General features: G+C 43.6%; 1 protein-coding gene across 3 annotated transcripts; it reads right to left on the reverse strand.

The window, feature by feature from the left end:
• Positions 1–7,910: 7,910 nt before the first annotated feature.
• Chtop (chromatin target of PRMT1) lies at positions 7,911–16,416 on the reverse strand. 3 transcript variants are annotated; one of them, XM_010617309.3, is made up of 5 exons: positions 16,295–16,406; positions 14,835–14,988; positions 11,896–12,079; positions 10,937–11,074; positions 7,911–9,037 (listed from the first exon to the last, which is right to left on the reverse strand). In XM_010617309.3, exons 1-5 carry the CDS (start codon positions 16,357–16,359, stop codon positions 8,832–8,834), a joined length of 747 nt encoding a protein of 248 aa, XP_010615611.1. In that variant the 5' UTR covers positions 16,360–16,406; the 3' UTR covers positions 7,911–8,831. The 3 variants fall into 3 exon arrangements, with proteins under 3 accessions (XP_010615611.1, XP_010615610.1, XP_033614094.1); XM_010617308.3 differs by having other exon boundaries at positions 11,896–12,082; XM_033758203.1 differs by lacking the exons at positions 7,911–9,037; positions 10,937–11,074; positions 11,896–12,079 and adding an exon at positions 13,050–14,178 and having other exon boundaries at positions 16,295–16,416.
• Positions 16,417–17,271: the final 855 nt, after the last annotated feature.

Genomic DNA, 17,271 nt, shown 5'->3' on the forward strand with positions numbered 1-17,271 from the left:
AGAAGGGTGGTGCTGTAAGCACACAGGGAGTTGTCATTCTTTTTTTTTTTGTTTGTTTGTTTTTGTTTTTGTTTTTGGTACCAGGCATCAAACTCGGTTCCTTGAGCTTGCAAGGCAGGCCACCAAACCACTGAGCTAAATCCCTGGCTTGTATGATGTTTTTAATTTTTTCAGGAAGACACCATGAAGAGAAATAGTTAGGTCAAAAGGAACCTCTACCCGGGCGTGGTGGTGCACTCCATAATCCCAGCACTGGGGAGGCCGAGGCAGGAGGATCACTGTGAGCTCGAGACCAGCCTGGGCTACACAGTGAGTTCCAGGTCAGTCTCAACTACACAGTGAGACCCTGTCTCAAAACAAGCAAACAAACAAACAAGGAACCTCTAGTTTTAGTTCTTTGCAAAATCTCCACACTGATATCCACTGGTTGTGCCAGTCTACATTCCCATGAGCAAAAGGATTCCTTTTTCACCCCCAGCCCTTCCAGCACTTATTGGTTGATTTCTTTTTAAAAAATGTTTTCATTGTTTATTGGTAATTTTAGGTATGCAATACAGTTACCTTCATCATTGGGATTTTGTACCTTTACAAAACTTATCTTGGTTCTTATTAGTTTCTCACACCAGAGAAACTATCCAGTCTTTAAGAGTTACAGCCAAGGGCCAGGGATTTAGCTCAGTGGTTCCGCTGCCTGCCTTGCAAGCACAAGGACCCAAGTTCAATCCCTAGTACCCTCCCCCCCAAAAAAGAGTTACATCCTCAATGTGCATGCATTTAGCTATAAATGTCTCTAGTTTTTTGTTCTTTATGGCTGAGTAGTACTCCATTTTATATTTATGTAAAAAGCCCATCTTCTTTATCCAGTCTCCAGTTGATGGGCACTTGGGCTGTTTCCAAGTTTTAGTTACTATAAACTCTTCCTGTTATAAACACGGGTGAGCATATATTGCTGTGGTATGATTCTTTTATTTTTTATTTTTATTTATTTATTTATTTTTGGTACCTGGGATTGAACTCAGGTCCTTGCATTTATGAGGCAGGTGCCAGCACCACTGAGCTAAATCCCTGGCCTGATTTTTAAAATTCTTTTGGGAAGATAACCAGTAGAGGAATAGCTGGGTCAAATGGGACCTCTAATCCTAGTTGTTTGAGGTATCTCCCTATTGATTTCCACAGTGGTTGCACCAGGCAGCACTCCCACCAACAGTGGAGCAGGGTTCCTTTCTCTCTGCAACCTGGCCAGCATCTGTTATTGGTTGATTTCTTGATAGCAGCCATTCTTTCTGGAGTGAAATGGAATCTCAACATTGTTTTAATTTGCATCTCTTGAATGACCAGTGATGTTGAACATTTTTTTTTCATATTTTTTTTGTTTGTTTTTTGTTTTTTTGAGACAGGGTCTCACTATGTAGTTGAGACCGACCTGGAACTCACTGTCTAGCCCAGGCTGGTCTTGAACTCACAGTGATCCTCCTGCCTCAGCCTCCCGAGTGCTGGGATTACAGGTGTGCGCCACCACGCCCGGCTTTTTTCATATATTTATTTGCTATTTCTACTTCTTCATCTGAGAAGTGTCTTTTCATTTCATATGCCCATTTTTACACTGGGTATTTAAATTTGGGGGGTTTAATTTTTTTGAGCTCTTGATATATTCTAGATAATAGTACTTACTGAATAGCTGGTCTCTGCTAGAATTTTATAAATCTGCTGCTGTGCCCCATTCATGCTGCCAATGTCTTTATTATACTGTTGACAAAGGTGGTCATGAAACTATGGAATTTTGCCATGGACCATCCTCGGTGAAGGTTCAGGCCCTGAAGAGGAGGGGTGGAGTTGGTGCAGGAGGAATGAGATCCACCGAGGTGGAGGTGAGGTGCATGCAGTGTCAAACATTGGAGGACTTCTTCATTTATATCATACAGTAAAGGTTACAGAAGAAATTGGCACGCATTTGCAATGTCTAAATAAAAACTTTTAAGGTTATTTTACCAGTAAACTATCTATAAGCATATACCTATTTTATTATTGTTCCATCTGAAAACATTTTGTCTATTACTACAGCTATTTTTAATCAAACAATTTCTTAGTAAAAGCATAAATGAAAGCGAAATCAAAAGGACAGTCTAAGCTTAAACCCTATTTTCTAAAGTTCATGTGTCTATTTTGGTTACAATGGAAAGACTACAGTTAACCTTTGGCAGGTCACAAAGTTTTAATAAAGAACTATTGTGGTTACACAACCTCTTGGTTAAACTTTTATTTTATGTAGTCTCTAAGCAAGTATTTAGCACTTGGTTAAGCCTTTCTGTGATATCTGTTTAGCTGTCTAATTCTAGCATCTTTTGTTCTTTAGTTGCTAGACACCACAATGGTCTTGAATGTTTTATTCTTTCCATAAAGGGCAAATCTAGATATCTTACTCTCCGTCCATCTTTCCACACCATTCTATGTAAGCCCCAGTGTAGGAAAGGTGGGGGTTGCCTAGTGGCCATGAGATCACTCCACCACAATTCTTTGAGCACCTTTCTGGGATCCCTATAAGTAATTGGACGACTGGAAGAAAGCTGGGGAGCTTTTGTTGGAGTGAAATCCTCGATTACTCAAATACATATGATCATATCGAACCCATTGTAAAACATGTGGCAAAATCATTCAGGCCACTGAGGCCCTACTGGGCTAAAAGTGCTCAGTCTTGGACATCACAGCTCCACCCAGGTGAGCAGAAGGGCACAGACCAGGCTGTTAATCTTGCTCAGTTGGACACTAATTTCCAAGTAATTAAACAGTAATTCTCTGATTTTTATGGAAAACTCTTTACTTTGAAAATGTAGAAAAATTAATGTTTGAGATTTGCTCAATAGATCTATCAGTCTATGGTTTTCCCTGTTTTTGAGCAGAACTGTTGTTTCGTGTTTAGATGTCCCTCCAAAGTCTTATGCAGATGAGGTGGGGCTTTTTATTTTCTCAGAGGTGGCTGAATCTAGTGTGTGTGATTGATTCATGATGGGGTTAGACCCAAGGGCACTAGGATTAAAGAAGGGTGTGAATTCTACCTGCCCTAAGTACTCTGAATAAGATAAAAGGGGCAGAGAGATGCTGTCAAGGTCCCTTATTGATTTTGCTGTCTTCCACCTTCAGGAACTGTTGCCTATCTGCCATGTGGCGTCCTGCCTTGGAGCCAGCGATTGTAAACTGACACTTCTACCAACTGTCAGCTAAATAATCCTAGCTACCCAGGAAGTTGTGGTGGGAAGATGTCACATTTGAGCCTGGTCTGGTCAACTTAGCGCGACCCTCTCTTGAAAATAGAAAGAGATGGGAATGTAGCTCAGTGCTCCCTGGGTTCAGCCCCTAGTACTGAAAGAGTAAAACAGAAATAATGAGGAAATTTCTAGATCACATACCTCAGGGGAAATTAATGCTGAAAGGGATTTTAGAACCCCTCGTTAGCTCCTTGGACACTTGTGAAAGTCTGGGTAAGGTCCCGCAGAAATCCTGAGTTATTTTTTGTTTTGTTTTGAGACAGGACTAAGTTGACCAGGCAGGGCTCAAATTGTAGTTCAGGCTGGCCTGGAACTTGTGGTGGTCCTCCTGCCTCTGCCTCCCCTGTGCTGGGATTACAGGTGTGTGCCACCACACCCAGCCCTGAGGTTTGATAACAGATTGAAGACTTGTTATCAATTATTCAACTGTTTTCTAAGTACTTACTGAAGTACAGGCATCAGGCATAAGGAATTTGGCACAAAGCCCCGTCCTCCTACTTCATTTGTATCATACAGCGTTGGTCTTCCTCAGACAGTTGGCTTCAGCAGAGATTGCAGGAGATATAGGTTGTAAGAACAATCCCTCATCCAGATACCAACCACACCAGGGCCAAACTGCTTCTATCAGTTGGGATCCATGCAGGAGACTAAGAGATGACTCAGTAATATTAACGGGGAGAATTTAGTATGATTAAATTTAACAGGATTGGAATAAGGAGGGCAGGGGAAAAGCAGGTCCGGGATGCAGACACTGCTGGAAAGGGTGTAGTGGCGGCCTGCTCAAGGGCAGCGAAGTCACTGTGATGCCATGCTGGTGGAATGTGCAGAAAATCTGCCTTCCAGAACTTCCTGGAATTCTCCGAGTTCTGGGGAAGGTTGTCTGTGGGAGCCAGCCCGCTGAGGCATTCTGCTGCGACAGGAAGCTGCTGGACATTGGGTATTGCTGGCTGCTCTGCTAGCCCAAGGCATGGGGAATCCAAGTTGTGGGGACCCTACCAGAACCAGAAGCAACGATTCCTCCTGAAATGCCTTTCCAGTGTCCTCTACTAGTAGCCAGCAAAGGGAAAATATTTAAAGGGTCCAGAATCATTTCCTGTGTGGTTTTTTCTGGGTTTCCAGCAGCTGTAAAATGTACTAGTCTGCTCAGACAGAAAACTAGATCTAAAGATTAATTTTATTCACATGGGTACATACCACAGGGAAATGCTGGCGTTCTCAGCGCCCAGGCCTCATCCTCAAAAAGTGTTTTCAAATTTCTCATTTTTACTTTTAAGTCATTGGTTTTCTTAGGGAGAGTTGTAGTATGAGTAAAAAATGGCAGAGGGCATCTGAGGTATGAGGAAAGAAGACAGGTAGGGGCAGAAGCAGTGGGAGGTTGTACAGGAAAATTCAGTAATCATGATCCTCCCATGTTTCACAAACCACTTTCTGTAGGTGGCCTGTCTTAGGTTCCAATTTTCCCCACAGTGCAACAACTGGTGCTGAGGACAAGAACTGAGTGTGAGGCCAGCTTTGGCTGCGGTGTGGGTGTAGCGACATCACCACCCGCTGGCCTGTCGGGGATCTGGTGTGGTTCATCTGGCTGCCTTGACAAAGCTGAGGCAGAGGAGAGGTACTGCTTCGGGCATCACTTGCCAGCAGCCTCTGCAGACCTAGGTGGCAGAGGAGGGGCACTCAGGTGACTTTCACTTACTATACTCCAGGTGGACCTCAGCTCTCTGAAAACCTCTCCCTGACTTCAAGACTCCCTTGTTTAAGATGCTCTACTCAAGCCCCTCTGGTCTGACCACCTCTTGCTCACGTCTCAAGGAAAATGTTCCCAGTACTCACATCCTTATCTGATGAGCTACATGGGACATCTACCACCACCTATGCCTCCCCATGCACACCACACCCCAAAAGCAGAGTTCTTTTGGGCTATCAGGATTTCAGTGCACAGACCTTCCTAGTGTGTAGCTTTTAGGGTCTGTTCCCATCTTCAGGAAGCACTGGCTTTGCCCGACTTCATTTCCATTTCCGGGACTTGGCTTAGGATGACCGCTGTGAAGGTGGGTCCTGGGGTAGGTTCACGAGGTTGTAGGAACACTTGGGCTGCTCAGGCAGCAGTCACATGGGGACCTCTGCCTGGAGGCCACCTGCACCTTGTACCACCAGGGAGCTTAGGTGGAGCAATGCTCAGTCTTTGGGCCTCTGTCATCCGAAGGACAGGGAGAGGGACATCCCTGGTCCACTCAAGGCGTTTGAGGATTTGGAGACCCCTCCAAAACTCAGTGAAAGAACTCCACAGTGGGGGTGTGCTGGGAAGGGCTATGGAGGCAGTGAGGGACCTGTGGTGCTTGCTCCTGGAGGGCAGCCACCCCACAGGTCCAAGAGGAGCTTTTAAGGCAGACACCAGGACTCATTGCAAATAGGTCAGATGGATGGTGGGGGCCGAGCCTTGGCAGTGCTGCAAGGGGACCTAGGGGGCTTTTTGTCTACCTGTTTCATCTACCTTTTGTTCCACGACTTGCTTTACCCCTGAAACTAGCTGTTGGAAGACATGCTTTAGTCATAATCCAAAGAGGATGGATTTAGATCATTTTGGAGAAGACTCAGCTTTTTCTGTCCCTAACACCTGCCTGTGGCTGTACGTCTTGGGTTGACAATCACCTTACACTAAAATGTGTAGTATATAAATAAAACAAGTTTAAACGGAGAACAAAGTGAATTCCTTACAAATGTCTCCTGGGTTGCCTGTTCAAGGCCAGGTGGCATACTTGCCCAACACAAGGCCCACAGCTGCAGCTGGCTGCCAGCAGCCCCAGGATCCTTTCCTCAGGCCCCGTGCCTGCTTTATCTGCCCCACTGAGACGCTCAGCTTCTGGGAAATGGATAACACTAATTGGCGGTGACTAACCAGGCCCCAGGAGCACGATGAGCACAGGAGTGGGAGCTGGGGCCTTGTCTCTGCAGGCCAACACCTCCAACTGAGTGTGTAAACCATTAGATGTGCTTGGCTGCTACGATGTGTCTCCCCACTGCCCAAAGCATGAAGTCCATGCTTTTTAAGACAAATGGGATCCAGGACACCTATACAGTCTGAGCCATCTCTCACTCTGGGGACCCACTACACATTTTCCTGGCATACATAGCCTTTTAAGTCATGGTACCTGTGTACCTGTTCCCTCTGCTTGGAGTATTTTTCTTGTATTTCAATTCCCTGCCCCCAAGATCCAGCTCATCAACCCCTTCTGTGCTGTGTATCCTTCTATGAAAATGTGGTGCTTTATGGGGAGGGAGATGGCAGCTCAACTGGTGAAAGGCTAACCCAGGAGTCAAGTTGGTCCTGCTGTACCTGGAACCCATACTGTTAACTGATGGCAGAGTTTGTGTGAACAGAGGCTGAAAACCCATGATAAGAAGCACACGGGGCTGGAGAGCCCATAGCTAGCAGAGTTCAATTCCTTGTGCCCTTCCACTGGGATTTCTTTTTTTTGGTGCTACGGAGGGGTGGAGCCCAGGGGCTTGCATGTGCTAGGCAAGTGCACTACCAAATAAGCTGTATCCCAAGCTTCCACTGAGGATGGATTCTTTCATGATGTAGGATACATAGGAGGTTGGCAAAGAAGGGGGCCTAAGAGAGTGTGGTTACCTCCTTTGCTGAAACTTTCCCTTGAGCACAGCCTCCTCTTGGTGGAGGATCCTAGCAGTCTGCTCTTGCTGGAGCTAGCTGGGAGGCAAGCCCTTGTATTTCAGCACTGACAAAGATGGAGTAGGGCCAGGGATTTAGCTCAGCAGCACACCTGCCTTGCAAGCCCAAGGTCCAGAGTTCAACTACTGCTACAAAAAAAAGATGGGAGGGCCAGGGATTTAGCTCAGTGGTGCTGTGGTCTGCCTCATAAGCACAAGGACCCAAGTTCCATCCCTGGTACCACCACCAAAAAAAAAAAAAAAAAAAAAAAAAAAAAAAAGATGGAGGAAGCTGAGCTGGGGGATTTAGCTCTGCTGAGCCACTGTCCAATACCTAACCCTCGACCACCCTTCACTACTTCGCACCTTGAACAAGGACTCAGGGCTGGGAATGCAGCTCAGTGGTAGAGTGCTTGTGAGGGAGGCCTAGAGTTTGGTCCTGAGCACCTCAAAAACAAACAGGTAAAGATTCAAGTTCAGGCTGTCACAATCAAAATTTCCTTCCTGGCTCCTGATGCCACAGGAGCCAATCATCCCTCAAGTTTAGGGTGCCAAAGTAAGCCAATGAAACTGTCTAGGATGGGGCGATCAGGTTCTTTTCCCTTAAATAGTACAAGGAAGAGCAGGGACAGGGTCCAAGGGCCACCTTCAGTTTTTCAAGGACTGGAAAAGGTTTATTACAATGTGTAGGTGACAATCTTTCTGTAGGACTTAAAGGAGGATAAAGTTGTTATCTTCTATCCCCAAACCACATTTCCCTAGTTTTTTTTTTTTTTTTTGGTACCGGGAATCACACTTGGGACCTTGTGCTTGTGAGGCAGGCACAGAACCACTGAGCTAAATCCCTGGCCCTCCCCTAGAATCTTAATACAACCTCGAAGGACTTCTTTTACCTATACAAGGGTATATGAGGACACCATTAAAGTGGCTACAGCCATTTCAAGGAACCCAGTAAATAAAGAGAAAGTCCTGGATGGATCTGAGAGAACAATTTGTTGTAATGAACCAGAAATACAAGATTCCACTGAAACTGCAACTGACAGGTTATGGTTGAACTCAAACCTTTAAGGGAAAGAGGGTCAAATAAAGCCATTTAGTAAAGAAGCTCAAACAAATATGACGGTAACAGCATTTCAACAAGCAGTTAGTCCACCTGCCACCACTCCTGTTCCTTTTTCCTTCTGCTGCATCTACCAAACCAACTGGTTAGGCAGAAGCCAATGCAACAAGGCCCAGGGAGAAGCTTCAAAATCTGAGTTGGGGTAGAAAGTACACATATTCAGTTCGGCACACTGGTTATCATCTATGTGATGTCAATGAACATGGTAGTCATTTCAGAGTAACTACAGATGTCACCATGTGTTCCTTGTAATGTGGCCCTGTAGCAAAGTCAGTGCTTCTACAGTAGCAACACAGCTGAATGCATTTTTGAGCTCCAGATTTTCTTAACATTAAGAGCCAAGTATAGAGGATCGACAATGAAATTCCAACTTAGAAACCAAAGCATTAAGGAAGAACACTGGCTCTGAGATCTTTCGGTAGGAGTAGAGATAAACACAGGGAACATTAGAATGTCAGAGAGAATGACAGGCAAGAGGAGGCAGAGGTAGGAAAAGTGTTCTACCCACAAGGCCAACACACTCATGTTCAAAGAGAAGTCTGGCTGAAGGGAAAAACAACAAAACACACCCACCCAAATCAAAGGAAAAGGGGTTGTCATACAACACAGTGTATCAAAAGAAAAAGGAACACACCAAATGCACAAACTGGTGGCGTAAGTCCACAGCCTGTTATGAATAGGTCCTTCTATCATCCATTAGGTTTCTTCTCATCTGTCATCCAAGGTTATTTACAGATGTGGCAACTTTAACAAGTCTCTCACAGGAGGGTAGGCAGGCTTCAATCATTGGTTTCAGGGTCTGTCTGTGCCATGTAGGCATCCAACTCAGCATCCAGGTGTCCTTTAGTTTTTGACATGTAGGCATCCAATTGGTTGTCCAGCTGCTCCTTGGTCAGGACTGGGCGAGTAAGGGCACCTCTTCCCCGTCCACGGCCTCGGCCTCGGCCTCCAAAGCCCCCTCTTCCCCGACCTATCATACCCCGACCTGGCCCAAGGGGGAAAAAAAGAAAGAGTTACAAGTAGGTTTAAGGGATGCTACATGAAATGCCCCTTAGAGTAGCGAGGCCTAGCTGAGAAAAGCTGAAGGGCAGGGCAAAGGAGATCTGGAAAACGAGAAACACACTGGGCAGAAAGCAACACACGGAAAGCACACATAATGAATCCCTCATTACATGCTCATCTCTAAATGCTATCTAAATTTTTTTATTCTATCAACAGAGAAAATTAGCTGACAGACATAATTAAAAAAATTAATCTCTCCCTAGAGTTTGAGACCCCCTATGAACTCTAATTAAAATATACCTAACCCATTTAGTAAGATAGGAAGGCAATGAAAAGGGCACAGAGAATCAGGGGTGTGAAGGTAGAAAGTTTTTGAAGTAAGCTTTACTGGAGACTCTGCAAAGTTATCTCATTTCTCCTTAAATTTAAGTCTAGCAAGGTGACTTCATGTGTCAGAAGACTGAGAAGTTATTCTGATACATGAACAATGTAGGAAGACGGGGAAAGCATTCTGTGTAGTCCCAGCCGCTTCTGAGTCCAATCACCTTAGGACAATTGTGGTTATCTGAGAGGCTAAAGTTTTAATTCACTTAATAAAATACATCCAGCTTTCTGAAAATCTCCTTTAGTCTTTCCCACCCTTGTGATGTCTCTCAGAAACTGAGTCAAGATAATTTGGAAACATTCTATTTCATCCTGAAACCTAACTAGCTACCATTCCACTCAGTAAGTCAAGTAGCATTTAATGGGAGAGACAGGGTCTTGCTATGCAGTTCAGACTGGCCTTAAACTTACTATGTAGCCCAGCCTGGCCTTGGAACTTTCAGTGATCCTTCTGCCTCAGCCTCCCATGTGTGTGCTGGGATGACATGTGTGTGCCACCATGCCCAGATGCCTCTTGGTTATCAAATGTTGTTTCCTAATACTACTTGGCAATTTCAGGGTTTTAAGTTATGAAGACCCACCACACACTTTATTGAAGTATTAAAGCAGGTATATACAGGGGCTATAGATTTATTTCCTCCTCGACAGGTGGTGTTGGGAGTTTTCCACTAAACTCAAAGCTCCCATGATTTGGCACTAATAATTCAGCACTGAACTTTTTTCTAATCTGGGTCATAAGGTCAAAAGATAAATATCGAGGCGTCAAAGCTAAGATTATTAACAAGAGCCAGTTATTTAACTGTCACTAACCACCTTACTTTCTACCTTGATCAGAAAAATTGTCTCTGGTTCCCCATAGGCAGACATTTTATGGTGAATTTTCTTGGTTTCAAAGCTGATTCCCAATTCCAAGTCTCACCCCCCGGCACCTACCCTAGCGCTGGGGACTGAACCCAAGGCCGTCTGCATGTGGAGCATGCCTGCTCAGTGTCACAGTGCTCTCCTCAGTCTGGTTCATCTTCCTACATTTCCCTCTTCTCTAATCACTCTTTTTTTGTAGTGCTGGGAACCTAAAGGGCCTTGAGCATACTAGGCAAACACTCTACCCCGCGCTGCACCCTAGACTCTCTTCACTATTCCGATGACTTAAACAAGGTTTTACTCCAGAATGGGTGTGTGGTGGTGGGGATGGGCAAAGACAGAAAAAGGCAAAATCCCTAACTCACCATTTTGTCATTTTAACAATTTAAATTTGTAACAGCCTGGAAGACTGGATAAAAATATGGCTCTGTAACATGTACCCAACTGATTCTTAGGAAAATTATGATTTCTTTCCCACAACCAGCATGTGAAGTCAGAAAATAAGCCAGTTTCAAAAAACAAAACAAGACAAACAAACAAGCCTGCCTATGGCTTAAAGTTGTGCAGAAAGGTGGCTCTGAGTTTTTAAGGGAGGGAAATAAGGGGAGCTACTCTCTGAAGTTGGTAGCTGACTAACCTCTACCACCGATTCCGCCACGACCCATAGCTCCACGCCCTAGGCCCCCTCTCCCAGGACCTCCACGACCTCGAACACCACCTCTTCTTAAGCCCATTCGGGGAGCTACGGCTCGTCCACCTCGAAGCAGGTTTTGACCTTGGAGAGGAGGCATACAATGTATATGCAGGTAAATCCAAGAGAGACAAAATAGACTCTAACCAAAGGAAGGCAGTGAGGGTTAAATGAGAGTCATTCAATTAATTTTTAGGTTGGACAGGGCAGGCTGCACACTGAGTGTAAACAGATTAAGCTGCTCTTTATTCAAATCAATTCAATAATTCAGACCACAAATCCATTTATAGAGCAAGCGGGGAGTTAAGTCCACTCATTTAACAAATAACTACTGAATAACCAGATGCCTGGTATTATGTTACATTTAAAAATGCATGCTACAGTTCCTGCTGTCAATGCATTCTTGTAGGGGACAAGAGCTATAAAGGAAACAGTTTAACAGTGCCCAAAATATAAGATACATGTGGGTGCTATACATCAACTTGTCCTTTCTTCCAGGTATTAAAAGTGTTTCACTAGCACCAGTTACAATATAGGCCAAATGACTCACAAATTTTTGGTGCTGGGGATTAAACTCAGGGCCTTATGCATACTAACCACACATTTCTCACTTATTTCTAACTGGAATGTGCTTAGATACAAGCAGCAGCAGGGTGTTTTAAAATGGAATGGAGATGACATGAATCACTGGTTGATAACCAGATAACTTCTCAACTCTTGTACATTATCAGAAAAAGAATGGTATCGGTAAGACATGCAGTACTACTAAATATGTGATTCTAAGTTATTAATAACAGTAATACAAATTCAGAATTAAAGATGTTAAACGAATGTGCCCATAAGCAGCCCAAGAGAAAAGGGAAGGGGATAGGGTGCAACAATGATCAGGGACACACGGCACTGACCTCGGAGCGACATCCCGCCCCTAAGCAGGGTTCTGGTAGCGCGTCCCCCACGCAGTCCTCCTCTGGGCAAGCCTCTCTGGACTATAGGTAGACCTCGTCCTCCAATGGCTCCCCTGGCCAGGGCCCCTATGGGTCGGCCTAACCGTGCCTGGATGTTACTCTTACCCAGGCGCTGCTTTAAGCTCTTCTGGAAGAAAAGGTGTTGGAGGATTGAGATCAAAAAAACAATTCAGTGAGATTTGGCAATTCCAAGTGTGGAGAGAAAAAAGCAAGTGAGTTGCCTGGAATGCTGGGAAATAAACCTGCTGTGGGTGTTATCATAAGGATCCCAAACCAGAAGCCTTCGCTTTTGACTTAAAAGAAGTAGAATTCTCATGCAGAGCAGAAACTAAGCTTCAGTAGGGTCCCATGGATCTGACATTACCATAATTACCTCAATAATTCTGGAAGTCATATACAGAAAGTTGGAACTTAGGCCTTAGTACGCACACTAGTTTTGAACCACAGGTTGAGAAGGACATGACTGAATTCATACCTGCCCAAGGACTACCACTGTCTTCAAAGGCTTACTCAAACACCATAGGAAGTTCATCACACTCTGGGCAAAATTTAAAGTACAAGTTCATTTCAATTCTCGTGATTAACAACAAGAATGATTTTTCAGTCAAAGAGGCAGTGTCTCCATTTTTCCTTTGAGTATCTATCTCCAGACGATCCATTTTTTACCTTGAGATGCAAATAAAAAAGTCAAACTTCCTTTTCTTATAGTTCTTAAAAATCCCTAATTCCACCGCATCTACCCTTGCAAACAGATCCCTTAAACCAGTGTAATAATCTTTAGTTAAAAATGAACCTATAAGAAACAAAACAAAACAAAAAACAGAAACAACAAAACCCTAACATACTTCCACAGCCAGCCAGCCAAAATGTTAGAAGACAAGTGAGCCACACGAGGAAAGATTTAATAATCTAGTCCTCAGACATATCGCCAAGAGCACATCTCAGACAAACTTCTTCAAAGGAAAAGGGGATAGGTACAGTCTTGAACATACCCAGGGCCCTAGCAAGCTTATTTTAATTTTTTTTTTTGTTTGTTACCAGGGATCAAATTCAGGACCTTGGTCTTTCAAGGCAGTGTCCTGCAGTGCCACTAAGCTAAATCCCCGCGGCCCTCAAGCTTATTTTTATATAAAGCTATCAGTCAATATGAATGAATATAAATTCTGTATCCACTAGCTTCACACACAAGTGACTATCAAAGACAGCTCTCAAAAAGATGCTGTGTGGCACTAATCATTAGCTTTTTAACTCAAGATCACAAACTCTTACTCATCAGAGGGACAAATTCTGAGCATTATCTAACATAGGCAGGTGCAACTAATCATAAAAACCTGTCTTGTTACTCTTCTGATTAGCACACAATGACTATTTCTTTTTTCCCTTCAGTGCTGGGACTAGACTCCATGTCCTCATGCATGCTAGGCAAGTGCTCTCCCAGGGGCTACCAGCCCCTAGCACACAATTATGAGGCAGGATATTCTAGAAGTCCTTCATACTCAGTTACTCGGAGTATATTCATCTTCCTGAGCCCTATGCTTTGGGGAAGGGCCATACCGTGCTGAGTTCTCCCACCTACATCCCCACGGTACCAATCCTACTTTCGAGGATGGTGAAGGATATAAACTATTAACCAGTTTCCACTCCAGAGCTGTGCTGTATAGACAGTCATTGGCCACAGGTGGCTATTTAAAGCAAAAGTAAATTTAAAGAAATTTTAAAATGAAGCTCAATTGCACTGGCCACGCTTAAGAAAAAAGTTCTTAACAGCCATATGTGGCTAGTGGCTACTACGTTGGACAGTACATCTAGAACATTTTCATCACTGTAGAAACTGAGTACAGCACCACTCTAGATGCTACCTTCCACACAGTCTATACTTAAAGCTCCTCGTTAAAAGATTCTTTGGAATATATCAGGACTTCAGCAAATTTTATTTAGTCTTGGAAAATGTGGCACTTTTTGTTTGATGCTTGAGTCAGGGATGAATCTAATCACTTCGAGGCTGAAGGTAGCTGAAGCCGAAAGCCTTATTTATTTTTGGCCAATGAGCCTAACGGTTCAGAGTGGGGGTGGGAGGGTGTTATATTTAACTGCGGAGTTTATGCACAGCCATGCAGTGCTACCAGTTAAAGTCCTTACAGTTGCATGGCACTGCCCTCCAGACGCCCAGCCACAGCTTGGACATATCCTTCCACAGCCACTGTCCGGACTTGCATATAAAGTCTATGAATAACAAAGAGCAAGTTTTATTTCAGTCTGAACAGAATGACTTCTCACTGGAAATTTGAAAGAGAATGCACTAACAATCACTCAGTACTCTTGCTGTACCATACTTTAAATGCTGTGGAATTGTGGGCCATTCTTTGTTTTAGCAATGAAAAACTTCGACTAAGGCCATTCATAATTCCGCAAGGAAGGGAAGAATAAAACTATTTCTCTAGGTTGTAAATCATTTGACAGGGAGTAAAGGATGCTTTGAAAGTTTACCTAAAACAGAAACAGTGTTTCTTTCTTTTCCTTACTGGGGATGGAACCCAGGGCCTTATATATGCTAGGCAAGCTAACACTCCCTGCCCAAAACAAAGTCCTTTTGCTGAAAAATCTACAAATTAATTTTGAGAGTAAAGGATGAGAAAACAAGAAATTAATCCTCAATGATAACACAACCAGGCCATAAAGATGGTATACCTCCCTAAAAGAGAGATGATAAAACAATTACTTTTAAGTATCTGCCAACATTGGAATTTGCTGAACTCCTCTTTCAGAGAAGTTTCAGCTTTTGCCCTGAGCCACCTAGAAACCATCCATTTCATCCTGACAGCCTCAGTGGACTGACAGCTCACAGCTGCTTCAGGAGCATTAAGACTCAATTCTCTCACCTGCTTAAGTTTTAATGCTGCCTGGACAGAGGGTCTATTCTCCATCTGCTGGGCCAGTCTTCTGTTTCTGGCACTGGCTAGTTGCTGTTGTTGCTGCATCGAAGCCCGAATATTCACTGGCATCGGTTGTTTGTTCTTCAGCATATTAGTAAAGCTTCAAGGTCGAACAAAATGGATGTTTAAACAAAAGCTTTATTATAAAACATTTATGGGCATTTTCATGGCTTGCTAGACCAGGAGCTTCAGATCCCATGAACTTTAAGTAAAGTGGTACATTTAGATCATAGCTGATGTGGGTCAGACTCCTCTTTTTTCCACAAACTTGCAAGAGTCAGAAACTTAGAGATGCAGCTAAATGCAGTACATTCAATCAAAAGCGGTAACAAGGGCTCAGGTAACAGTTCTTAGACAGGCAGAAAGTATGAAAAACACGCAGTAAGCAGATACCATGACAAGAGACAGAAGATGCAGTTTCAAAGACAAATGAAGAAAAGCCTAAACCTAAAGGGAGTCAACGGTTGATTCTGAGGGCAAATATGAGGAAGAGCACACACCATCAAAGCCTGTGAAAATAACACACCTATATAAATGATAGGAGTGCACTGAATCTGTATCAGTAACATGAATATACAGTAATACTTCCTGAGATAAGGACAGAAGTACATATACTTCAAAAGAAGCAAAAACAGATGTTAAGGTATAAAGTTGTAACTACAATTTGATAAAATGATTGGCCAAAGGCACTGAATGAACAAAGAACTTAAGGTTAGAGACTGTTTCTAAATCTTAATTTTTCCAAGTCCCAAATAATCATTTTTTTCTGACTCCAAGTGACTAATTCTGAGAAAGATTAGTTCAGTTCAGCAATTAAGAGACTTATGAAGATGTCCCTCTACTATTCCCATCATGGTTAAATTTAATGGAGTGAAAGAGAAGAACACTTAACTGTTAAAAGAATACAAAACAAAAACAAACGAAAAAGCAGAACTGGAAAGTGAGATGGAGCAAAGCAAGTGCCTCTTACAAGGCCCAAGAATGTCATTCAAGGGCCTTTGGACATATTCACAGCTTGCTACCTGCCTCTTACAGGCCAGACACAACACTGCTGGCCTTGGACTGGGCAGCAAGCCTACTGCAGCTGGGGTATACCACACTACCATGCTGCACCACCCCTGTATCAATGTAAAAAAACTGAAGAAAAGGGAGGGTGTGCGGAGTCCTTTTAAATACATCCCACCAGACAAACACTGCAGACAGCTTACCATAAAAATCTACTGATAAGGGGTTTTGAAACAACTGCCCAATATGTTTTGTGTACCACACGAGATGCAACTAATAACAGAGGTCTGTAGCCTTCTGTTGCTATTTAGCTTACAACTGGTTTTTGTGCATTGGACCCCAGGGCCAATTTAAGTAATGTTTTCTTAGGAAGGAGCTGAAGTTGCTGTTGGCTGCCTCACCGCTCATTTAGAGACATCTTGGTGGTGCTTTTTAGCACAACTTTCGGCGCTGACTGGGCAGCCATCTTCAAATCCCGAGGATCTACAAGGGAAAAACAGAATAAGCAAATCAGAGTAACAGCCCCTTCATTTCCACAAGGGGAAAAGCTCAAATGAACAAAGAATAAAAAGGCTTGTATCCCTCTGAAGACTGTACCAAAATTCAAGTGTTTTAAATTTATATGACAACTCCTTCTAATCACTAAAACTGCAAGGCTACAGGACAAAAAAAAAAATCTGTCATTCTCCAAATGGGCAGAAATGGGTGTAGGTAAAATATGAGTCTGGCTTTTAATCTAGAGCTGTCCTTTTCAACTTTGGCTGAATATGACTTAGCAAGGGAAGGTTAACAGATGCCTGGGCACAGACCAATCAAACTGTAATTTTTGGAGGGGAGTTCTAGGGACCAGCAATTGGAGGGAAAAATAAAAACCTCTGTAGTCCTCGTGTATAGTTAGATTTGAGAGGCACAGATCTAGAGAACACAGACAATCCTAGTTCTAAAAGTGAGTTTCATTTCCAAAACCAGGTAGGGGAGCCTCGGAAAAGAACTACGGATTTAGGGGAGAGAGTAAACTCTTGGACAGTCCTCTTCAAAATTTAACCGTAAGGCGCTTAAAGCCCTGTAATTTTTAATCTCCTTACCATTAAAAAAAAAAAAAAAAGGTACTAGGATTGAACCACGGCTTTCAAAGTGAAACAGGGCTTCAGCCCTTTTTGTTAAACGCTGAGGGCCCGGGAGCGCGAGGCCCTGAGTTCGATTCCCGGTACCAAAAAGAAAAAGTGAAAGACAGTTTTGCCAGATCGCCCAAGATGGGGTCTAGCTGCCATCCTCCGGCCTCTGCCTCCCAGGGCTGAAATTACAGGCGGGAACCACCACCACTCAACACTACAGACTCTGCCGCTCCAGCCCCGCGAGTCTCAGTCGCCCCGGCGCT

Source organism: Fukomys damarensis, unplaced genomic scaffold (genome assembly GCF_012274545.1).
Source record: "Fukomys damarensis isolate Sample0158 unplaced genomic scaffold, DMR_v1.0_HiC HiC_scaffold_33, whole genome shotgun sequence".
NCBI lineage: Eukaryota > Metazoa > Chordata > Mammalia > Rodentia > Bathyergidae > Fukomys > Fukomys damarensis.

Coding starts and splice junctions, on each gene's coding strand:
- Chtop (XM_010617308.3), bottom strand. CDS start 16,359: ATGGCTGCCCAGTCAGCGCCGAAAGTTGTGCTAAAAAGCACCACCAAG. Junction 14,989..16,294: donor AAGATGTCTCTAAATGAGCG/GTGAGGCAGCCA, acceptor TCGACCTTGAAG/CTTTACTAATATGCTGAAGA. Junction 9,038..10,936: donor TGGCGGAATCGGTGGTAGAG/GTTAGTCAGCTA, acceptor CCCTTGGGCCAG/GTCGGGGTATGATAGGTCGG.